Below are 20,321 nucleotides of genomic sequence, written 5' to 3'. Positions count from 1 at the left end.
TGATGAATAAATCTGACTTTCTATAACTTATTATTTAAAATGTCACAAATGGAAGTCAATGGGGCCAATACATAAATGTTAAAATACTCACTGTAACGTCTAAAACGACTGTAAAAAATGACAATTTAAACAACTTTTCAGCTCAAATAATTCACATTTTAATGTAAGATTAGAAGAATTAATGTAAGTGCGTTTATAAAATTATAAGCTTCACATTTCTGCCTTTAAACCCTCCAAATTTGGCCCCATTGACTTCCATTGTAAGTGTCTCACTGGAACAGTTTTTTGCTTTTTTTTTTTTTTAATAGAAAAAGATGGGCGAGTCGAAAATATTTCGTGTGGTATGATGTTGATTGAGTTTAACCCTAGAATGCATATATAGGTCAAAAATGACCCGGCGACATAATTGACATTTTTTTAACATTTATTTGAATATTTGTTCAATTATAAGAGAATTGCAGTATCCCTATCAGTATCCCTAAAATGCTTATGTGGGTCAGATATGACCCATATGTGTTTACTGTGGATTTCAATGCATTTAACACTGGTATAACTCTTGTAATACATTGACCGTTTTCTGTTTCCATTTGTTGTGTATGAAGTAGCCTACTCTTCGAAGAGCGATTTCAGGCAGAACATACTCAATTTGTGTGACTTAATATAGAGATTTGCACAACACCTGACCATCTTCAAAACTTTCAGTGTGTTCACAAGATGTTGACGCTGTCGTTTTCCTGTTGTATGAAAAGTCTCCAAAACTCCCTCCATAATGTCACATTTGGAGTCGTCAGACTCACGATCCCATGAGGATTCCCAGCATCAGTTCTCCGTTGGGTTTGAAAGGCTCTTTCTGACAGCAAGGGCGATCACTTTCACCAATTTGTACATAGCCATGAGGGCCATACAGGGGACAGGCAGTCACCTCAGCCTCCACACGATAATGAGCCTCACAGGATGCCCGGCGGTCCACAGCGACTGCCAACCGCACCTGGCACATTATCCATTCTCTCTCTATTTCACACACCTACTGTATGTATGTGTATATAGAGAGAGGGAGACAGGTTTCTCACACACACACAGAATCTTTTGTAGTGTCAGACACTGCACAATAAGGTTGCTCATACTCGTCTTCAATCGTGCTGAAGACTAACATCATTTTAAAATGGAAGAGTTGCTTCATAATTTTACAAACTTTTAAATATTTCCATAAAAGTGCACATAAAGTATTAACAAAAATACTACGGTCATTTGTTGTATACCATTGTAATCCAATGTACTTCAAAGTATCTACTACAGTTTTCCTGACTGACCACTGGGCTTCGCCATAATCACTGTTTTCTAGTCTCCATAAGAAGTCATGTAAAAACTTCTGAAATGAGCAATCCATATGGAGAATAACAACTATTTTTAGTATTACTAGGAGCAAAAATGATTTCAGGCTCAATTTGTGCAGTTGTTGGCTATTATAGCAACTCAAAAAAAATGGTGTATCCCAAAAACATGTGATGTCTGTGGGGGACATTCTGAACACATAATGGCGTGTCCTTTAATTGTTTTCAATATTTCAACTACAGTTGCATTTTGTTGAGGAGTATATTAATTGACTGTCAACTATGTTGAGTACATTGTTATGGTTTGCAATATTTTTATGAATTTAACTCAAATATATATTCAAATTTGAGGTTAACTTGATCAAAAAAATGACATGCAGTTGGCCAGGCACGGCCTACCATTGAAATTATGAGTCAAAATGGGGGAATTGTCAACTATGTTACATGTCAACTAAGTTACCTCCATGATCAACTCTTGGGTGACATATTTGACATGACCCTAATATGTCCACTGATGATAATGAATTATTGTCCATAGATCAGTTCTTTGATCAGTTCTTTGTCATAATTTAAGCCAGTATGTGTCAGAGGACACTGAGGGTGTGTGTGCCCTCATGTATGTTTGGGCGTGCATGCGTGTGAATCATGATGATTAGGGAATAAGGGACATTTAATTGATTTTAGTAAATTAACTAGATATTGTTCATTTGCAGGTTAAAACAGAGATCATCTTATTTAAATGTTGTCATTGTATTTTGTGATAAAAGCAGGATATTGCTTTTTCAACTATGTTACTTTCACTGTCAACTATGTTACACCTGTTTGTTTGTTTTTTTACATTTCAAATAACAGGAATGCTGCTCCTGATATCATTCAAGGTATATTTTACATCCACAAAGGTTACAGTTTTGCATAACATCTCTTAAAACCACCAAAATTATATTTAAGCCAGATTTATGAAAAACAATGTTACGGTCACTAGTGACCGTCCTGAAAATATCACATGACTATCTGCAAAAACATTCAATACTTAAAATGATTTTAAAAGCATTACTGCACATATGGCAGAAGAGACAAAAGAACCGTTAATTATGTGTGTTAGTTGAAGTGTAGCATTTAATCAGTGTCTGTAACGTCATGCAGTTTGTCCGTAACATAGTTGACAAACTCACTAGAGGAAACATCCTTTCCCTTATAATATCAAAAAGATGTTTAATGCTTAAGCTTTGCAAATAGTAGATATGTTACATTGAAGAAATATATTAACTTAGGGAACATTTACATGACAACGATGTACTAAAAACGGAAAAGTTTTCCTTTGCATTTTTGAAAAGTTTCGCGTAGAGACTACAACGTTGTCAAAACGATCCCCGTTCACACGGATCCGCGAAAACGACTAAAAACACTGTATTATGCATGCCAGGCCAGTAGTTGGCGATATCACTTTGTAAAGAAACACTATGCGCCTGCGCACATGAGCATTCTTCCACAGAGCGGTGAACGCAAACAATGAAGATGGCGATCGCTGGTCGTAGTAGTGATGCAATAAATCGACACTTTGCTGGAGAAGCGTCAATAAACTAAATCTTGAGCAGCACAAACACAATCCTGTAGTGCGCAACTGTAGTTTTGAATGTCTCGCGCGTTGTTTTGAAGTACTCGCGCGCATGCCTATAGACTGAACACGTAATAAGCATGCACATGATGTCATCGTTTTCACAAATTTGCATTTTTGTATGTTTACACAGAGATGATAACGGCATCGTTTTCAAAAACGTGCACTTTGAAACCCGTTTTCAAAAGTTTGTGTTTTCAGGCCCCAAAACGCCGTTGTCGTGTAAACGAACAGCCAAAACGCATAAAAAGTTTTCCGTTTTTAGTTGAAAATGTTGTCGTGTAAACGGCCCCTTTAACAGGTTTTTTGCACATTATTGTTGACATGAAATGTGTGTGAAATTATAGAATGAGTCAGTTAATGATATCAACTTAAACTCTGGCGATCACTTCACGTCATCTATCCACTCGGGTGAGATGTGAAATATCTCCACTATGGAGCCACATGTTTTCTTATTTAGCTTTTTTTTTTCTTTACAAATGTAATACGCTAAACATGACACTGTCCACTAAATACATACACCAATGCGAGTGAAAACACTGGAGACCGGAAATGAAAACAGGCTCCCGTTATGAACTGTTGAACACTTCCGCGTTCAGGAAAAACCCAGCTAGTTACTTTTTGTTCTGCAAGCATTTTCCAAACATTAAATTGTGGTTGTGGGAACATGAAAATGTCCAGTTTTCTTAACGTTGGTAGAACGTTATTTAAGGTTAAAATCGCTATAAGGATGTTCCATTAATCATTCACAACATTTGTTCCAAACCTTAAAATAATCTTGAAATCTTCCCTGTTAGGTGGGAAGGTGGATACTAAAGGTACTACAAAGTAAATCATTTATTGTTCTCTTCTTGTCTCTTATTTTAATGTTTGGTCTGTAAGAGGCCGCTTAAATAATCCAAGAAAGAAAAATAATATTTTGAATAAATAACAGGAATATTAACACAATTAGTGTCTGTGCTAGAGTGATTATTTTTAGCTATTCATAAAAATGCTGACTAAAATATATAATTAAGCATAACTTAAATATTAGGGTAACTTAGGTATTCCAGCTTTATTGTGATGCTTTATATAAGTATACAATCATATTTTAAAAGTATTATTGCAGTTTATCACACATAGAGAGATATTTCTGATCAGAGGAGAGACTGAAACAGAAAAAATGCTTTTTCTAATGCAACACTAACACCTACTGACAGCTGATGGTACTGCCAGTCAAAAACTAATTATGGTCACATCAGAAAACCTTTTTTTTTTTTTGTCATTATTGAAATCTCTGTAAAATTGTTTTGCGTTCCCTCTGAATAAATGTACCATGGTTTTACTACAGTAACCACATTTTAACCATGATATTCGTAGTGAAACCACAGTGATAGTACAGGAAAACAAAAACTATGGTAATAAAAATCATAATTTTGTGGGTATCATGGTTTTACTATAGTAATATTGTGGTAACACTTTAAAATAAAGTTCCATTAGTTAACATGAAGAAATAATACTTCAACAGTATACTAATCTTGGTTAATGTTAATTTCAACATGTCAAAAGTTGTATATGTTAACATTAGCTATTGTTCTATGAACTAACATTTACAATGAAAATTATTTTTATTAACAAAAATTTATAAATACCATAAGAATATTTTGTTAATTGTTAGTCAGTGATACCTAATGTATTTACTAATGTAAACAAATGTAACCTTATAATAAAGTGTTACCAACATTGTAGACTAGAAACCATAGGTAACCATGGTTTTACTATAGATTAACCATGATTAATCTTGTGGTTACTATAGTTTTACTACAAATACCATGGTATTTGTAGTGAAATTAAAATAACCACAAAATTATGATTTTTATTACCATAGTTTTTGTTTTCCTGTATTTGTACTATGGTTTCACTACGAATATCAATGTTCAAATATGGTTATTTTAGTAAAATCATGGTAAATTTATTGCGAGGGTACGCAAACTATTGCAAAGGAACATGCAATTTATTGTGAGGGAACGCAAAACTATTGCGAGGGAACATACAATTTATTGTGGGGGAACTCAAAACTATTGCGAGGGAACAAATCTATTGCGAGGGAACGCAAAACTATTGCGAGGAAACGCAAAACTTATTGCGGAGGAATACAAAACTATTGCAGGGGAATGCAAAACTATTGTGAGGGAACGAAAAACTAGTGCGAGGGAACGCAAAACTTATTGTAATGGAACGCAGAACTTATTGCGAGGGAACGAAAAACTATTGTGAGGTAACGAAAAACTAGTGCGAGGGAACGCAAAACTTATTGTAATGGAACGCAAAACTTATTGCGAGGGAACGAAAAACTATTGTGAGGGAACGCAAAACTATTGTGAGGGAACGCAAAACTTATTGCGGAGGAATACAAAACTAGTGCGAGGGAACGCAAAACTTATTGTAATGGAACGCAGAACTTATTGCGAGGGAACGAAAAACTATTGTGAGGGAACGCAAAACTATTGTGAGGGAACGCAAAACTTATTGCGGAGGAATACAAAACTATTGCAGGGGAATGCAAAACTATTGTGAGGTAACGAAAAACTAGTGCGAGGGAACGCAAAACTTATTGTAATGGAACGCAAAACTTATTGCGAGGGAACGAAAAACTATTGTGAGGGAACGCAAAACTATTGTGAGGGAACGCAAAACTTATTGCGGAGGAATACAAAACTATTGCGAGGGAACGAAAAACTATTGTGAGGGAACGCAAAACTATTGTGAGGGAACGCAAAACTTATTGCGGAGGAATACAAAACTATTGCAGGGGAATGCAAAACTATTGTGAGGTAACGAAAAACTAGTGCGAGGGAACGCAAAACTTATTGTAATGGAACGCAAAACTTATTGCGAGGGAACGAAAAACTATTGTGAGGGAACGCAAAACTATTGTGAGGGAACGCAAAACTTATTGCGGAGGAATACAAAACTATTGCGAGGGAACGAAAAACTATTGTGAGGGAACGCAAAACTATTGCGTGGAAACGCAAAACTTATTGCGGAGGAATACAAAACTATTGCAGGGGAATGCAAAACTATTGTGAGGGAACGAAAAACTATTGTGAGGGAACGAAAAACTATTGTGAGGGAACGCAAAACTTATTGCGGAGGAATACAAAACTATTGCAGGGGAATGCAAAACTATTGTGAGGGAACGAAAAACTAGTGCGAGGGAACGCAAAACTTATTGTAATGGAACGCAAAACTTATTGCGAGGGAACGAAAAACTATTGCGGAGGAATGCAAAACTATTGTGAGGGAACGAAAAACTATTGCGAGGGAACGAAAAACTATTGCGAGGGAACGCAAAACTTATTGTAAGGGAACGCAAAACTATTGCGACGCAAAACTTATTGTGAGGGAATGCAAAACTATTGCAGGGGAACACAAAACTATTGTGGAGGAACGCAAAACTATTGAGAGGGAACGTCCAACTTATTGTGAGGGAATGCAAAACTATTGCAGGAGAACACAAAACTATTGTGGAGGAACGCAAAACTATTGAGAGGGAACGTCCAACTTATTGTGAGGGAATGCAAAACTATTGCGAGGGAACGTCCAACTTATTGCGAGGGAACGCAAAACTATTGCGAGGGAACGTCCAACTTATTGTGAGGGAACGCAAAACTATTGAGAGGGAACGCAAAACTTATTGCGAGGGAACGTCCAACTTATTACGAGGGAACGCAAAACTATTGAGAGGGAACGTCCAAGTTATTGTGAGGGAACGCAAAACTTATTGCGAGGGAACGTCCAACTTATTGTGAGGGAACGCAAAACTTATCGAGAGGGAACGCAAAACTTATCGCGAGGGAACGCAAAACTTATCGCGAGGGAACGCAAAACTACTGCGATGCAAAATTTATTGTGAGGGAACTCAAAACTATTGCAGGGTAACGCAAAACTATTGCGAGGGAACGCAAAACTATTGAGAAGGAACGCAAAACTATTGAGAAGGAACGCAAAACTAGTGCGAGGGAACGAAAAACTATTGCGAGGGAACGCAAAACTTATTGCGAGGGAACGAAAAAGTATTGCGAGGGAACGAAAAACTTATTGCGGAGGAATACAAAACTATTGCAGGGGAATGCAAAACTATTGTAAGGGAACGAAAAACTATTGCGAGGGAACGCAAAACTTATTGTAAGGGAACGCAAAACTATTGCGAAGGAACGCAAAACTTACTGTGAGGGAACGCAAAACTATTGCGACGCAAAACTTATTGTGAGGGAACGCAAAACTATTGCGAGGGAATGCAAAACTTATTGAGAGGGAACGCAAAACTATTGCGATGCAAAACTTATTGTGAGGGAACGCAAAACTATTGCGACGCAAAACTTATTGTGAGGGAACGCAAAACTATTGCGAGGGAACGCAAAACTTATTGAGAGGGAACGCAAAACTATTGCGATGCAAAACTTATTGTGAGGGAACGCAAAACTATTGCAGGGGAACACAAAACTATTGCAAGGGAACACAAAACTATTGCGGAGGAACGCAAAACTATTGAGAGAGAACGTCCAACTTATTGTGAGGGAACGTCCAACTTATTGTGAGGGAACGCAAAACTATTGAGAGGGAACGCAAAACTTATTGCGAGGGAACGCAAAACTTATTGAGAGGGAACGCAAAACTATTGAGAGGGACCGCAAAACTATTGAGAGGGAACGCAAAACTTATTGCGAGGGAACGCAAAACTTATTGAGAGGGAACGCAAAACTATTGAGAGGGACCGCAAAACTTATTGCGAGGGACTGCAAAACTTATTGAGAGGGAACGCAAAACTATTGAGAGGGAATGCAAAACTTATTGCGGAGGAATACAAAACTATTGCAGGGGAATGCAAAACTATTGAGAGGGAACGAAAAACTAGTGCGAGGGAACGCAAAACTTATTGTAAGGGAACGCAAAACTATTGCAGGGGAATGCAAAACTATTGTGAGGGAATGCAAAACTATTGTGAGGGAACGCAAAACTTATTGAGAGGGAACGTCCAACTTATTGTGAGGGAACGCAAAACTATTGAGAGGGAACGTCCAACTTATTGTGAGGGAACGCAAAACTATTGAGAGGGAATGCAAAACTTATTGAGAGGGAACGTCCAACTTATTGTGAGGGAACGCAAAACTATTGAGAGGGAACGTACAACTTATTGCAAGGGAACACAAATCAATTTCTAAATAAAATTCCCGCCCAGTCCTCTTAGGGGCTCCGTATGTTTGTGACCTAATGCAAACGCACACATTACTGAAGCCTTAATTCAGTTTGACCTTTGGTATGCTCTTTATGTGTTGATCTGACCTTTGCAGAAAAATACAACAGCTTTATATATGTATGTATATGTATGTATGTATGTATATATATATATATATATATATATATATATATACACACAAGCATATTTAATGGATTTATGTTTAAAATAACGTAAGTGAACCAATATGTATACAAATCTGCATAAAAAATATTTTCTTACATATATATATATATATATATATATGTAAAAGTGATGTCATAATGCACACATGCAAACTATATCTTGGCAAATAAATTCAAAGAGTAAATTTATTTGTATAACATTAACAAACTTGTATAACAATAGCAAACTGGTTTGGACACTAGAAGACTATAGAGTTAAATAACTGCAGTCAAATCAAACCCCAAAATAAAAATACAGTACATAAATAAAAAAATAAAAAAACTTGCTTAGAGAGCAAAATTGTATTGTATAATTACATGTAGTCAAATATAACATTATAATAGCCTATTACACAAGACTTTTGTAAATCATTACAATAATAGCCACTACAACTTTTGATAGAAACGACTTGTATTAGTGTGTTACTGCTATCAAATGATCTGGAAAGCAACAATCTTGAAATAAGACAACACATTCGTCATTAACTTTTTAATCACAGTCGATAAAATATTACTGCATACTTCTTCACGAGGACTGTCCTGATTAAAACAAGAAAACATTCATCGAAAAAACTAAATCAAAAATTCTCACATCCTCATCAGAGAGTGAGAGACAATTAGGCACGTTTCATCTCATTATATTATTTTACTCCACACAGTTTCCCTGACTGTAACGGTTGGTCACATAAACATGTATGTAAATATGGATACATAGCAAACCAGATGAAAGAAAATAGTGGAATGCAAATACTACATTCTACAAGTTTACTTTACCCAAACCATCACCCTTTTCACATTTTATGTTTTTTCAAAAAATTCATTTGGAGGTAATTGTACAGACGGCAAATACATAGATGCATTTTCAATGGTATATAAGCGTGTAGTGAATTAAACGATAAAATAAACATCAAATTCAATGTTTGAGTTCTGATAGTTAAGCTTATGTGCCATCAGAGCTTATGAATGTGTCAACTGTCAGTTACATGTACACTATATTGTGTATTTTGAATCTCAACAAAACTTCGAGTGAGTTTAGCTCCAGACATCTGAAGGTCATGTCGCGTCAGAAGAGTTTAGAATTAATCAAAGGCAGCAAATTTTCATGGAGCTGATGTTCTGGGTTTGAAGAGTCCAGTTTTCCTGAGGTATCTCACAATCAGCGGTACAGACACGAGCGTGATACCGATGCGGACCGGAGCGAAGAGCTTGTGGACGGCGTACGCCAAAACAAATGTGCTCGTGCCGGCGGCCATCTTGGATTGAACGATTGATTCACTGAAGCCAACTTTACACAACACCGCTGCCATATCTATACCACTGAAGAGACACAATAAACAAACCATCAGGAAATATAAGTGGTGGCAAAAACACAATTGCAGTCATTTCATTTATTAACCCTTATAATGTGTTCCGGTCAAAACTGACCGATTAACTTTTTTTTTTTTTTTCTTCTTCCAGTTGGAATAAAATTCCTTTACTTTGTTAACACAGGGCATCTGAACACACAACAATTTGTTAGGTCATTTTCATATATATATATATATTCTTTTTTTTTTTTTGGTTTTATTTCACTTTGTTACACTTGTTGTGATCCCGGTCAAAAATGACCGGCCATTGGAAATGAATGGATTAGACTACAAAATACAGAAATATTGAGGGTTCAGGAGCATCACAATCCTTTAGATGAGCACATGTGGATGTGTGTTTGCAAGTCCTCGGACATGTACGTGCACACACACAAACACAAAGTGTGTTGAGTGACCTTTTGTGAATCATCTTTCCATGTACACTTTTTGAGGAATACTTCAAGATCTACTTATCATATTATGTTGTGTTTGGGCTTGTTTGAATCAGGATTGTCTGCTGTAAATTACAATATGTCATTGTTTATATTATATGTATGTTTCTGGAAGTAATAAGGAAAAACGTGACAAAAAGACACTCCTGTTTATTATATTTATGTGTGTCTGTGGGCATTTCTTACACTAAAACTCACTGCAGTTTGACCTCTGAGTGAAACAAATTTGCTCATTGCATTTTTCTAATTGAGATCTTTCCAACGATATATAACACATGGATATCTCCTCTTTTTAATGTTTTTACCAACTCTGAATATAATTGTTGTGAAAACAAATTTGCAAATGAGGAGAACGAAACAGTTCTTATTTGTCAGCAAATTAAAAAGCATTATTTAAGAATTGGTATTATCAGCTACATGCATGTAAAGTCCAGATTCTAAGCTTTAAAATGACACATATTGTGTTCAGATCAAGCAAGTGGTTATTAATTTATTCTGTAATTATTATATTATTTTTTTCTGCAGGGAGTGCCTCCCAGTAGCCCGGTATGAGCTCAGTTTAATTAATCCTTCTATCAATAAAAAATACATTTAAAAAAAATATGTTTAAAAAAGGAGTACAAAACATGGGTCATAATTACTAAAAAAAGTTGATAAAAAGATCTAAAGCAATATCTTGTGATAGTATATGCAATATGAGAGATTTATAAACAATCTTGGTGGGCCGGTCATTTTTGACCGGGAACACAACACAAGGGTAAAGCAATAAGCCACAAGCTGTTTGTTACAGTGATTTTACTATAAGTGGCTTATTGTGTTGATAAAATTGATAAAACACAAAAGTTCAATAAATTATAATGTCAAATACCCAAGTGTAATATGTCAATGAATTTTTATATTCAACATTATTTTAGGGGCTGTAATTGGTCACCACTTATTTGAGGCTTTTCACCATTTTTAATCACCTAATAGCTTTGCTATTAATTGACTTCAACAGTGTTGCGGCGTGACAAATGCATTTTTAAAAATACAAATATCCCATTTAGTAGTCTCTGTGCACTTTTTCTGTACAGTTTTGTTTAAAATAGTTTCACACTATAAACATTATCCAAACAGAATCAGTTTTAGAACTGCATTTTTCCATTTCCTGAAATATTATGCTGGTGAAATACAGACTAATGTAATGGCACACTGAACTCATCGTAAAGCAGTAATCTCACCTGGATACAGCAAGGTAGAATATTCCCAGAGATATGATGGAGATTCCAATGTGGAACGAGACTCCAACAGCTCCGTATTCTTTAAAAACTTTCCTGAGCTGCTGCGTTTTACTGGGTTTCTCATCAGACTCCGCTGGAACACCCTGAGCACTGGAACCAGAGGACTGCGCCTCCTGTTGAGGGGGCAAAGAAATGAGAAGAATCAGTAAAAAAAAATTATATATACAAAAATATAAAAAGACATCAAAATGAGTCAAAATGGAAACAATAAATAATCTTTTTGCAGTGAGGAGAAGTTTTGAGTTCTGAAACTTACAGTGTGTTTTTATAGTACAATAACCACTTATAAGTCAAAATATCAAAGAAAAATTGGATTCCGCATCACATTAGCTCATTAAAGGGACAGTTCACCCCAAACTTTAAATTCTCTCATCATTTACTCACCCTCATGCCATCCCAGATGTGTATGACTTCCTTTCTTTAACGGAACACAAAAATCTAAAAAATATCTCAGTAGGTCCTTATAATGGATGTGGATGGTAACATGATTTTTGATGCTCCAAAAAGCACAGACAATCAGCATTAACGTCATCCATACGACTCCAGTGGTTAAATGAATGTCTTATAAAGCAATGCGATTGCTTTTGGTGAGAAAATGATCAATATTGAAGTACTTTTTAACTATAAATCATCGCATCTTGTAAATCATCGCAGCAGCAGTATACACGTTGACGAGAGGGCTGAGGTCACGCTGTCTTTCCAGCGATGGCATGGCAACTCTCTACCTCTGTTGGCATTGCCTGGCACTGCCTACATGTGCACGAAAACATCTCCTGAGCTCTGTCTCATTAAGGCATGTTGGTCCAACCTCCTCCAGGTTCCAATAAATATGGCTGTGCAAAAACTTGTATCTTAAATCAAAATCTTCTGACATATTTGTTTAAATTTGCTTTAATTTGTTTGCAGCGTTCAGTCTGTACAGCGTTCCTCCTCCTCAGTTGTAAACAGCGCTGCTCTTCCGGGTGTGTCGCACATGCATCATTTCTTGTGATGAAAATGCCAACGCCAAAACATCACACGAGAGACCGTGTGACCTCAGCCCTCTCGTTTAACAGACGCAATGATTTATAGTTAAAAAGTACTTAAATATTGATCTTTTTATAAGCTTTATAAGACATTCATTTAACCACTGGAGTCGTATGGATCACGTTAATGCTGATTGTCTGTGCTTTTTGGAGCATCAAAAATCGTGTTACCATCCACTTGCATTACAAGGACCTACTGAGCTGAGATATTTTTCTATTTTTCTTCATTTGTGTTCTGCAGAAGAAAGAAAGTCATACACATCTGGGATGGCATGAGGGAGAGTAAAAGATAAGAGTATTTACATTTTTGGGTGAACTGTCCCTTTAAGAACATGCAGGTCTAATGTCTAATTAGGTCTTATGAGAATTAATCTCATGCTCTTTAACCGAAAACAAATTGGACATGGGTCTTTCCATGAAAAAAACAAACAAAACAAAACTAAAGGAGATATTACAGCCTTTCAAAACGACTTGATTCAAACTTCGGTGTGAAATCCGAGACGTCCTGTGAGATGTAAACGATGACCAATTCCACTGCATGTTGTCCAGGAATGAAGGACAAATGGAGAATCAAATATTCAATTACAGAGAGATTATCTGTTTCTTGAATCATATTCTGAGTCAGGGCCGGTGCTAAGATACGATCTTTGGAGGGGCATTTTGATCTTTAGGGAGGGCATCTTTAGGGGTCGTCTCTTCAGGAGGCCAGGACGGGGGTGTCAGAAGTTTCTAGGGGTGGCAAAGGAAATTTAGGAGGGCAATGCCCTACTAGCCCCACCCCTTTCCCTTAGACCCAGACATATTCTGAGTTTTCTGTGAAGATCTTGCTTCAAATAACACACTGGCTGAGAGAAGCCAACAGCCAATCATGGCCTCAGAGGGAGGGGCTTATAGCACCGCAGCACTCTATAACCAATCAGAAGCCATCAAAAGCTTTTAATAGCCAATAATAACTGGAGTTCTGTTGAGAACTGCACAGAAAGTATATTCAGGAATTAACATTAAATGGATTATTAAGGCTAATGTTCCAGTGTCTCTTTTTGTCTGAATATTTTTCATTTTGTTGTCAAAATAAGAATAATACACTCACCTAACCACATTAAATATATTGGTGTGTATTGTTTTTTTGAAGGGAGGCAAAAGGAAACATTTAAGAGGAACATTTCTCAAACAATCAGCAGTGTTTGAGTCAGCAGAGTTAAAGTTTAAGTTAAGTTCAGGTTTTAGTCTTTAATTCTGTGTAAATGAATTATTGCATTAGAGCTGCTTTACGGTCATCATGACACTCAGAACACGGCTTGTTTCTGTGAAACAAAACATAACTTGACACCGTAGATTTGCATGGTTAAATATATGCAAGAAGAAAATATGATTACAATTCAGTATGCAAACAGATGTAGGAAAGAAGCCCAATTGTGATTCCATATGCAAAGTTTATGTGTATGTAAATAATATGTCAACATTATCAATGTAAGTCAATGGGAGATTTTCAAAGAAGTAAAAAGTATACATTTTTCAAAGTTTACAAAAATAGATGCATAGATAAAGAAAATAGATAAAGCTGGAAATATCTACAAAACAAAGTTTGAATGGCGTGTTAAATTAATTCAGCTCAAAATGCTTAAGTTTGACTGTAAAGTATTATTCCCAATGTGGCTCCATGTGCAAACTGTTGAATTTAACCTTTTTCAATGGTCGAAAACCAAATGTGGGTCAGTTTGTATAAAACTGATACTTATTGTATTTAAAGAGGAATAAAGCTGAAACTAGAAATGTACCTTTATTTATTCAACTTGACCATTTCAGTGTATTTTTGGCACTCGGCTTTTGTTAAAAATGGGTATGTTCAATGCAATTGTTTTGATGGAGGGAAACAAGATACAGTAATAGTTTCAACATTATGTGTACTTCAGACATTCCTCTTTAAAATACCAAAAGTATCAGCTGTATGCAAAGTGACCCACATTTGGTTTTTGACCACTGAAAATGGGTCCAATTTAACAATTTAAACTCATGGAGCCACATTGAGATCCCCATATCTCTGGGAATAAACCATATAGAGCCTTAAAAATGAAGATAGCAAAAGAAAAGTTTGTTCTGGACCAGATTCCAAAAGGATATTAAGATATCTTTAATACTTCTTGAGTTACAGGCACGCCAACTTTGGAAAAAGAACACGAAAAGTGCTTTTTTCCCATTTTTGAACTGTCACCATTGGCATTTAATGCAACAAGGATTGTTAAAGTCAACGGATGTTAGTAATAGATCTACCAATCTCTGTGTAAAAATAAAATTGTGACTCTGACACCTTTCTAAGGTTACTTTTTTGACCTGTGGTTTTGCTCCAAAACTATAGCCGTTTTGACCCCCATACAAAAAGTATTTCAATACGGTGCTGCACAAACATGTATTTAATAGCACAGTTCAGTGTGTTTTTCAAAGCCCTCCTGTGATTCCAAAACACAAGGTTACTGTTTTAACCTACAAGCCCAAATTTTAAGCTAATACAAAGTTGCAAAATCACAAAGAATTTCGCAGCCTTTTCTTCTCCATAGAGAGAGCAGTCATGCAGGCGTGGGGTCGTGTGTGTGTGTGGGGGAGGGAAACATGCCAAAGTTCAAACCGACACAATTATGCGTTGTGTAAGATAAGAGTGTGAGACAGCAGCCAGATGCGCAACGCATCACAATCAACACGAGTACATCTGTCAGAGTGGGGTGGGACGTTAACAGCCATCATAATAACAGAGGAAAAACGCACTTGAGCAAGAGAAAGACAAAACTCTGACCGTGATGAGAAGTGCAAATGTTTAGTCAAGGCCCTGGCTGACAAACACTAGTAATCTGCTGACAAAACCTGTGGACACATGCCAACTGCACTTGCTGACCTGACAAATACACAGCAAACAATACTGACACCTAGACAGCAGGGCGACATATGTAGTGAAATTTAATGCTAGCAAATAAGAGGTACACAAACTGGCGGGATTCAAAAATGAACAACACTAAGTTCACATAACAATTTTGCATAGAAATGTGGATTCATGTAGATTTTGGAACTAAACGACCACTTCTGTTAATCGGCCTGGCCAATATATCGCCATCAAGATACTTAAAGCTGCACGACGCAAGATTTCTTGGATAAAAATGCACAAATTGCCACTACTGATTGAGTGCATAAACAGACCTTACCACGATTCACTACGGTAAGCCTATAAAAAAAATGATTTGTATTTTGAGCTGTCGGGTCAGATTTGGCGGCGAAATCGCTGGCTTATGACGTACATCCTTACGTCATGTCCGTAAACACAGGAAAGAAGAACCGGCTGGAGAAACTACGCTCAGTTCATTCAGTCACACTCACACAGCAGTCTGGATGGATGTTTATCTGATATCCGTTTGGCAAAGTTGTTTATCTGCTATAATGCTGGATATGTTGTCTGGTAGGGTTGTTGAAGCTTATGTTGCTTGTCATGCTTGTATGAATCGAACATTACTCGTGTGTTAACCGATCGTGATGTATCTATGCTGTCCGGTGAACTTACTGTGACATGCATATTATTTTCATGTTTAATAAAGTACATTTTATCCCCATCATTATTGTTTTACGATTTTAGTTTACAGTGTTATTATGTGCATAGACATACTATTGTAGTATTACGGTTCACTTGCATTATCAACTGTGGCTGTACAATATAACAAAAAAATAATAAACTCTTCTATTGAACTTGTATCAGCCATATCACCAGTATCACCTCTTAAATCGATAAGTGTAGAACAATACAAACATTAATAGTAGATTAAACACTTGAAAATCATTAAAATATACTGGTAGTGTTTGAGGTGATTGAGTCCCCTGTTCTCAATGTAAAAGTGCTACAAGTGTAAAATTCATTCATTCTAAATATGTAAATAAGAGTGTTTTTTATCTTTATCAAAGCAAGTAATACTTCAGTTTTAAATGTTTAATTGTACAACATAATATCAACATGAAAACAGCACATTATGACTCCGGCTCTGAGTATCTCCCAGTCATGACCACACACAGGTGATGTCACGGTAAGCTCAAATCATGAGATTCATCCGCCAGAAGAGCAGAGCTGAAACACGACTGACGTAAAGTGTTCTTCTGCAAATTGCTTGCAGTTATAACTTTCAACCACAGATGTCGCTAGAGAGCACAAAGTTACATAGTGCAGCTTTAATCAGCCACGTCCTGTATAATCTAGGAAATTGCCTGTTTTGGAACTAGTGTGTTACTGACAAAACTTTATTTTAGGTCATTTGCTCAGAATTGTACATCATTTGACACATAGTTTGGAATTATTTTATTATACACTACTATGGTACAGTGGTGGCATCAGATACTACTATAGTACGTTGATGTACAGTATTTACCATGGTACTGAATGCTCTCAGGCTAAATCTAGTGCACCCACTTCAGCCTAGTTTCACTACAATAATAGTTCCCTGTCCTCTAAAAACGTTTGTGTTGCAGGATAAGACTTAAAAGTATGTCATGACACCAGCCAACCCCGTTACAAACATGCCCTGATTAAAGGAATATTCCGGGCTCAATACAAGTGAAGCTCAATCAACATTATTTGTGGCATAATGTCGACTCGTCCCTCCTTTTCTTTAATAAAAGCACAAATGTGTGTTCTACAATGGAAGTCAATGGGGTCAATCTGTAAACATTAAAATACTCACTGTTTCAAAAGTATAGACACAAGACAATATGCGTGTTAACTTCCATTGTAAGCGTCTCTCTGTAACCCATGTTTTGTGTTGTTTTCTTAAGAAAAGGAGGGACGAGTCGAAAGATGTTTTTGTGGCAATCAGTATTATGACAAATGGTGTCGACTGAGCTGAACTTGTATTAAACCTTTATTCCTTTAAGACGGAAGATAATGTGAATGCTAGTTGAAGTTTGAGCCTCAGTTTTATGTTGCATATTCTATGTTATGCCCAAAGAACCATTGTGATTATACCTGGACATGTACGATGGTAATACCATGGTATTCTTTGAAGTACCATTCATGAATATGGTAACAATAATTTAGAATTAGGCTAAAGTATCCCTTACGCAAACGTACCCACACAGTACAAAAATACCATATTATTTTTGCTACTGTAAAGGTACTTTCTTATAAGTGATAAATCAAAGTATCACCTTTACCATCAAAACACTTTCTTTTTTTTTTTTGCATGGGAAAGCATTTGACCCAGTGTAACTCTTGGAGACCCTGTCAACACACACTCACACTCACACTCTCACTCTCTCTCTCTCACTAACTCACACACACACACACACCAAGTCAGGATTAATTGTCAACAGAACAATACACAATTGAAAATTCAACTGAAAATATGAATTGAACCTCAGATGTGTGTTCATTTTCAAATTCAATGGTCTGGAGTCTATTATTCTGCATGTTACCACATGTACATGTGTTTATCTCAGGATATTTTTCAGGGTTTGGTCTCTAAAATGCCTTTAACTACTTTAAAACAGTGAAAGCAGCCATTAGCACACACACACACACACAGACACACAAACAAACACACACACACACACACACACACAGACACACAAACAAACACACACACACACACACAGACACACAAACAAACACACACACACACACACAAACACACAAACAAACACACACAGACACACAAACAAACACACACAGACACACACTCACAAAAACACACACACACACACACACACACACACACACACTTACAAACACACACACACACTTACAAACACACACACACACACACATTAACACACACACAAACAAACACACAGACACACACAGACACACACACACAAACAAACAAAAACACACACACACACAAAAACACTCACACAGACACACACACACACAAACAAACACACAGACACACACACACACACTTACAAAAACACTCACACAGACACACACACACACTTACAAAAACACTCACACAGACTCACACAGACACACACACACACAGCTCTTAATGAAAGTGAATGGTGACTAAAGCGTTCTGAAGTATCACGTCATGACGGGCGTGTGACCTCTATAACCAACTGAATGCTTATGAATATTTAAAGCAATGACATGAACAATAATAAATCATCGGTTTCAGTGCACTTACAGTTTTGACCTCAGCGGCGCGTTCCTCTCGCGTTTTCTCTGGCGTCGTGGAGGAGCTTCTCGTTTGCACCGTCACAACGGGAGAAGAACGAACGGACAAAAACGATTCAAGTTCATTCACTTTCACGATCTTTGGGTTCGTGTTCGTCCAGTCACCGAATTCGCGTCGCGGCGTTGCGTTCAAAGTGAACACTGTCATGCGCGCGTGTATAACGCGACCCGACGCTGACCTGAAGGGAATATCATGCACACATTCGACACCGGAACGCTCTTCTCTCCGGGGGAAAACCGCGGTGTTGCGTTCACTAAATCTCCGGTAATTACGTAACGTGCAGGTCATGTCGCCGGCGGCTCCGGTGAAGTTGACACGCTTAAGTAATGAAGACGCGACAGAAACGCTCGTCTGAAACATCGTTCCGACATCAAATACAAAATAACGTCAGATGTGGCGGTGCAACATGGATATGATGATTATGATTGTCGTTCACTCCCTCAACTGATCACTGATCAGTCCACTATAGAGTCCAGACACTGTAAACACGCCTCCACCAATCACAATCAAGAGCTCTTCGAAACAATGTTACACAGAAATCATTTAATCTGGTGGCTGTTTATTATAAGGTTCTGTTTGTTTACATTAGTTAATGCGTTACTGCATTATGCAACAGTATATATTTTTACAGTATTTATGAATCTATAAAAACACAATTGTTCATTGTTCGGACATGTAAGTTGACAGTGCATCAACTAATGTAAACAAATTCAAATGTGTTAGTATATGTTGAAATTAACATTAACCAAGATTAATAAATGCTGTTATGTTAATTAATGTTGTTAACTAATGTTAACAAATGGAACCTTATTTTAAAATGTTACAAATAATCTATAGTAGGCGAAAGATCTTTCCCAATCACAAAAAAAATAAAAAAATAATTCACTTTCTAAGCCAACAGGTCTGATGTTTTTGTGTTGTTTGCTGTATGTAGTGCAGAGCAAATGCTACACATATATTCAACATTTATTCTGCACCCCTGGAGTCACGAGTTTGAATCCAGGGCGTGCTGAGTGACTCCAGTCAGGTCTCCTAAGCAACCAGATTGGCCCAGTTGGTAGGAAGGGTAGAGTCACATGGGGTAACCTCCTCGTGGTCGTGATTAGTGGTTCTCGCTCTCAATGGGGCGTGTGGTAAGTTGTGCGTGGATCGTGGAGAGTAGCATGAGCCTCCACATGCTGTGAGTCTCTGCGGTGTCATGCACAACGAGTCACGTGATAAGATGCACGGATTGACGGTCTCAGAAGCGGAGGCAACTGAGACTTGTCCTCCGCCACCCGGATTGAGGTGAGTAACTGCGCCACCATGAGGATCTACTAAGTAGTGGGAATTGGCCATTCCAAATTGGGAGAAAAGGGGATGCAAGAATGAAACCACAAATTCAGGATATATTATTAAAGGTGCAGTATGTAAGATTCAGAAATCCTTGTTATTAGTGACACCTGTGGCCGTTAAGTGAACTACAGCCTGTTGCTCGCGCTCGTGCACACACGCCATAGGGACGCGAGCGAGCGAGCATTGACCAAAACAATGACGTAACGAAAAAACAGACTGCACGTGATTCACCGACATCATGCTGACAGATGAGGTAGCATAATTAAAATGACACAGTTATGATTGTTTTACTACA

At 37.2% G+C, this 20,321-nt stretch overlaps 1 protein-coding gene across 1 annotated transcript; it reads right to left on the bottom strand.

The window, feature by feature from the left end:
• Positions 1 to 8,455: 8,455 nt before the first annotated feature.
• LOC127445795 (protein FAM210A-like) lies at positions 8,456 to 19,149 on the bottom strand. The gene is made up of 3 exons (XM_051706128.1): positions 18,641 to 19,149; positions 11,407 to 11,579; positions 8,456 to 9,705 (listed from the first exon to the last, which is right to left on the bottom strand). The coding sequence occupies exons 1-3, from the start codon at positions 19,049 to 19,051 to the stop codon at positions 9,489 to 9,491; spliced, it is 801 nt and encodes a 266-aa protein (XP_051562088.1). The 5' UTR covers positions 19,052 to 19,149; the 3' UTR covers positions 8,456 to 9,488.
• Positions 19,150 to 20,321: the final 1,172 nt, after the last annotated feature.

This window comes from Myxocyprinus asiaticus, chromosome 9 (genome assembly GCF_019703515.2).
Source record: "Myxocyprinus asiaticus isolate MX2 ecotype Aquarium Trade chromosome 9, UBuf_Myxa_2, whole genome shotgun sequence".
In the NCBI taxonomy this organism is placed as follows: Eukaryota; Metazoa; Chordata; class Actinopteri; order Cypriniformes; family Catostomidae; genus Myxocyprinus; species Myxocyprinus asiaticus.
Note: the sequence above shows the minus strand (reverse complement) of the source record. Positions and strands in the feature narration are given on the sequence as shown.

Excerpts from the sequence above, each read along its gene's own strand:
- LOC127445795 (XM_051706128.1), bottom strand. The coding sequence starts at position 19,051 with ATGTTTCAGACGAGCGTTTCTGTCGCGTCTTCATTACTTAAGCGTGTC. Across the intron at positions 11,580-18,640 it reads GCGCCGCTGAGGTCAAAACT|GAGGCGCAGTCCTCTGGTTC; the intron begins GTAAGTGCACTG and ends CCCCCTCAACAG. Across the intron at positions 9,706-11,406 it reads TTCTACCTTGCTGTATCCAG|TGGTATAGATATGGCAGCGG; the intron begins GTGAGATTACTG and ends GTGTCTCTTCAG.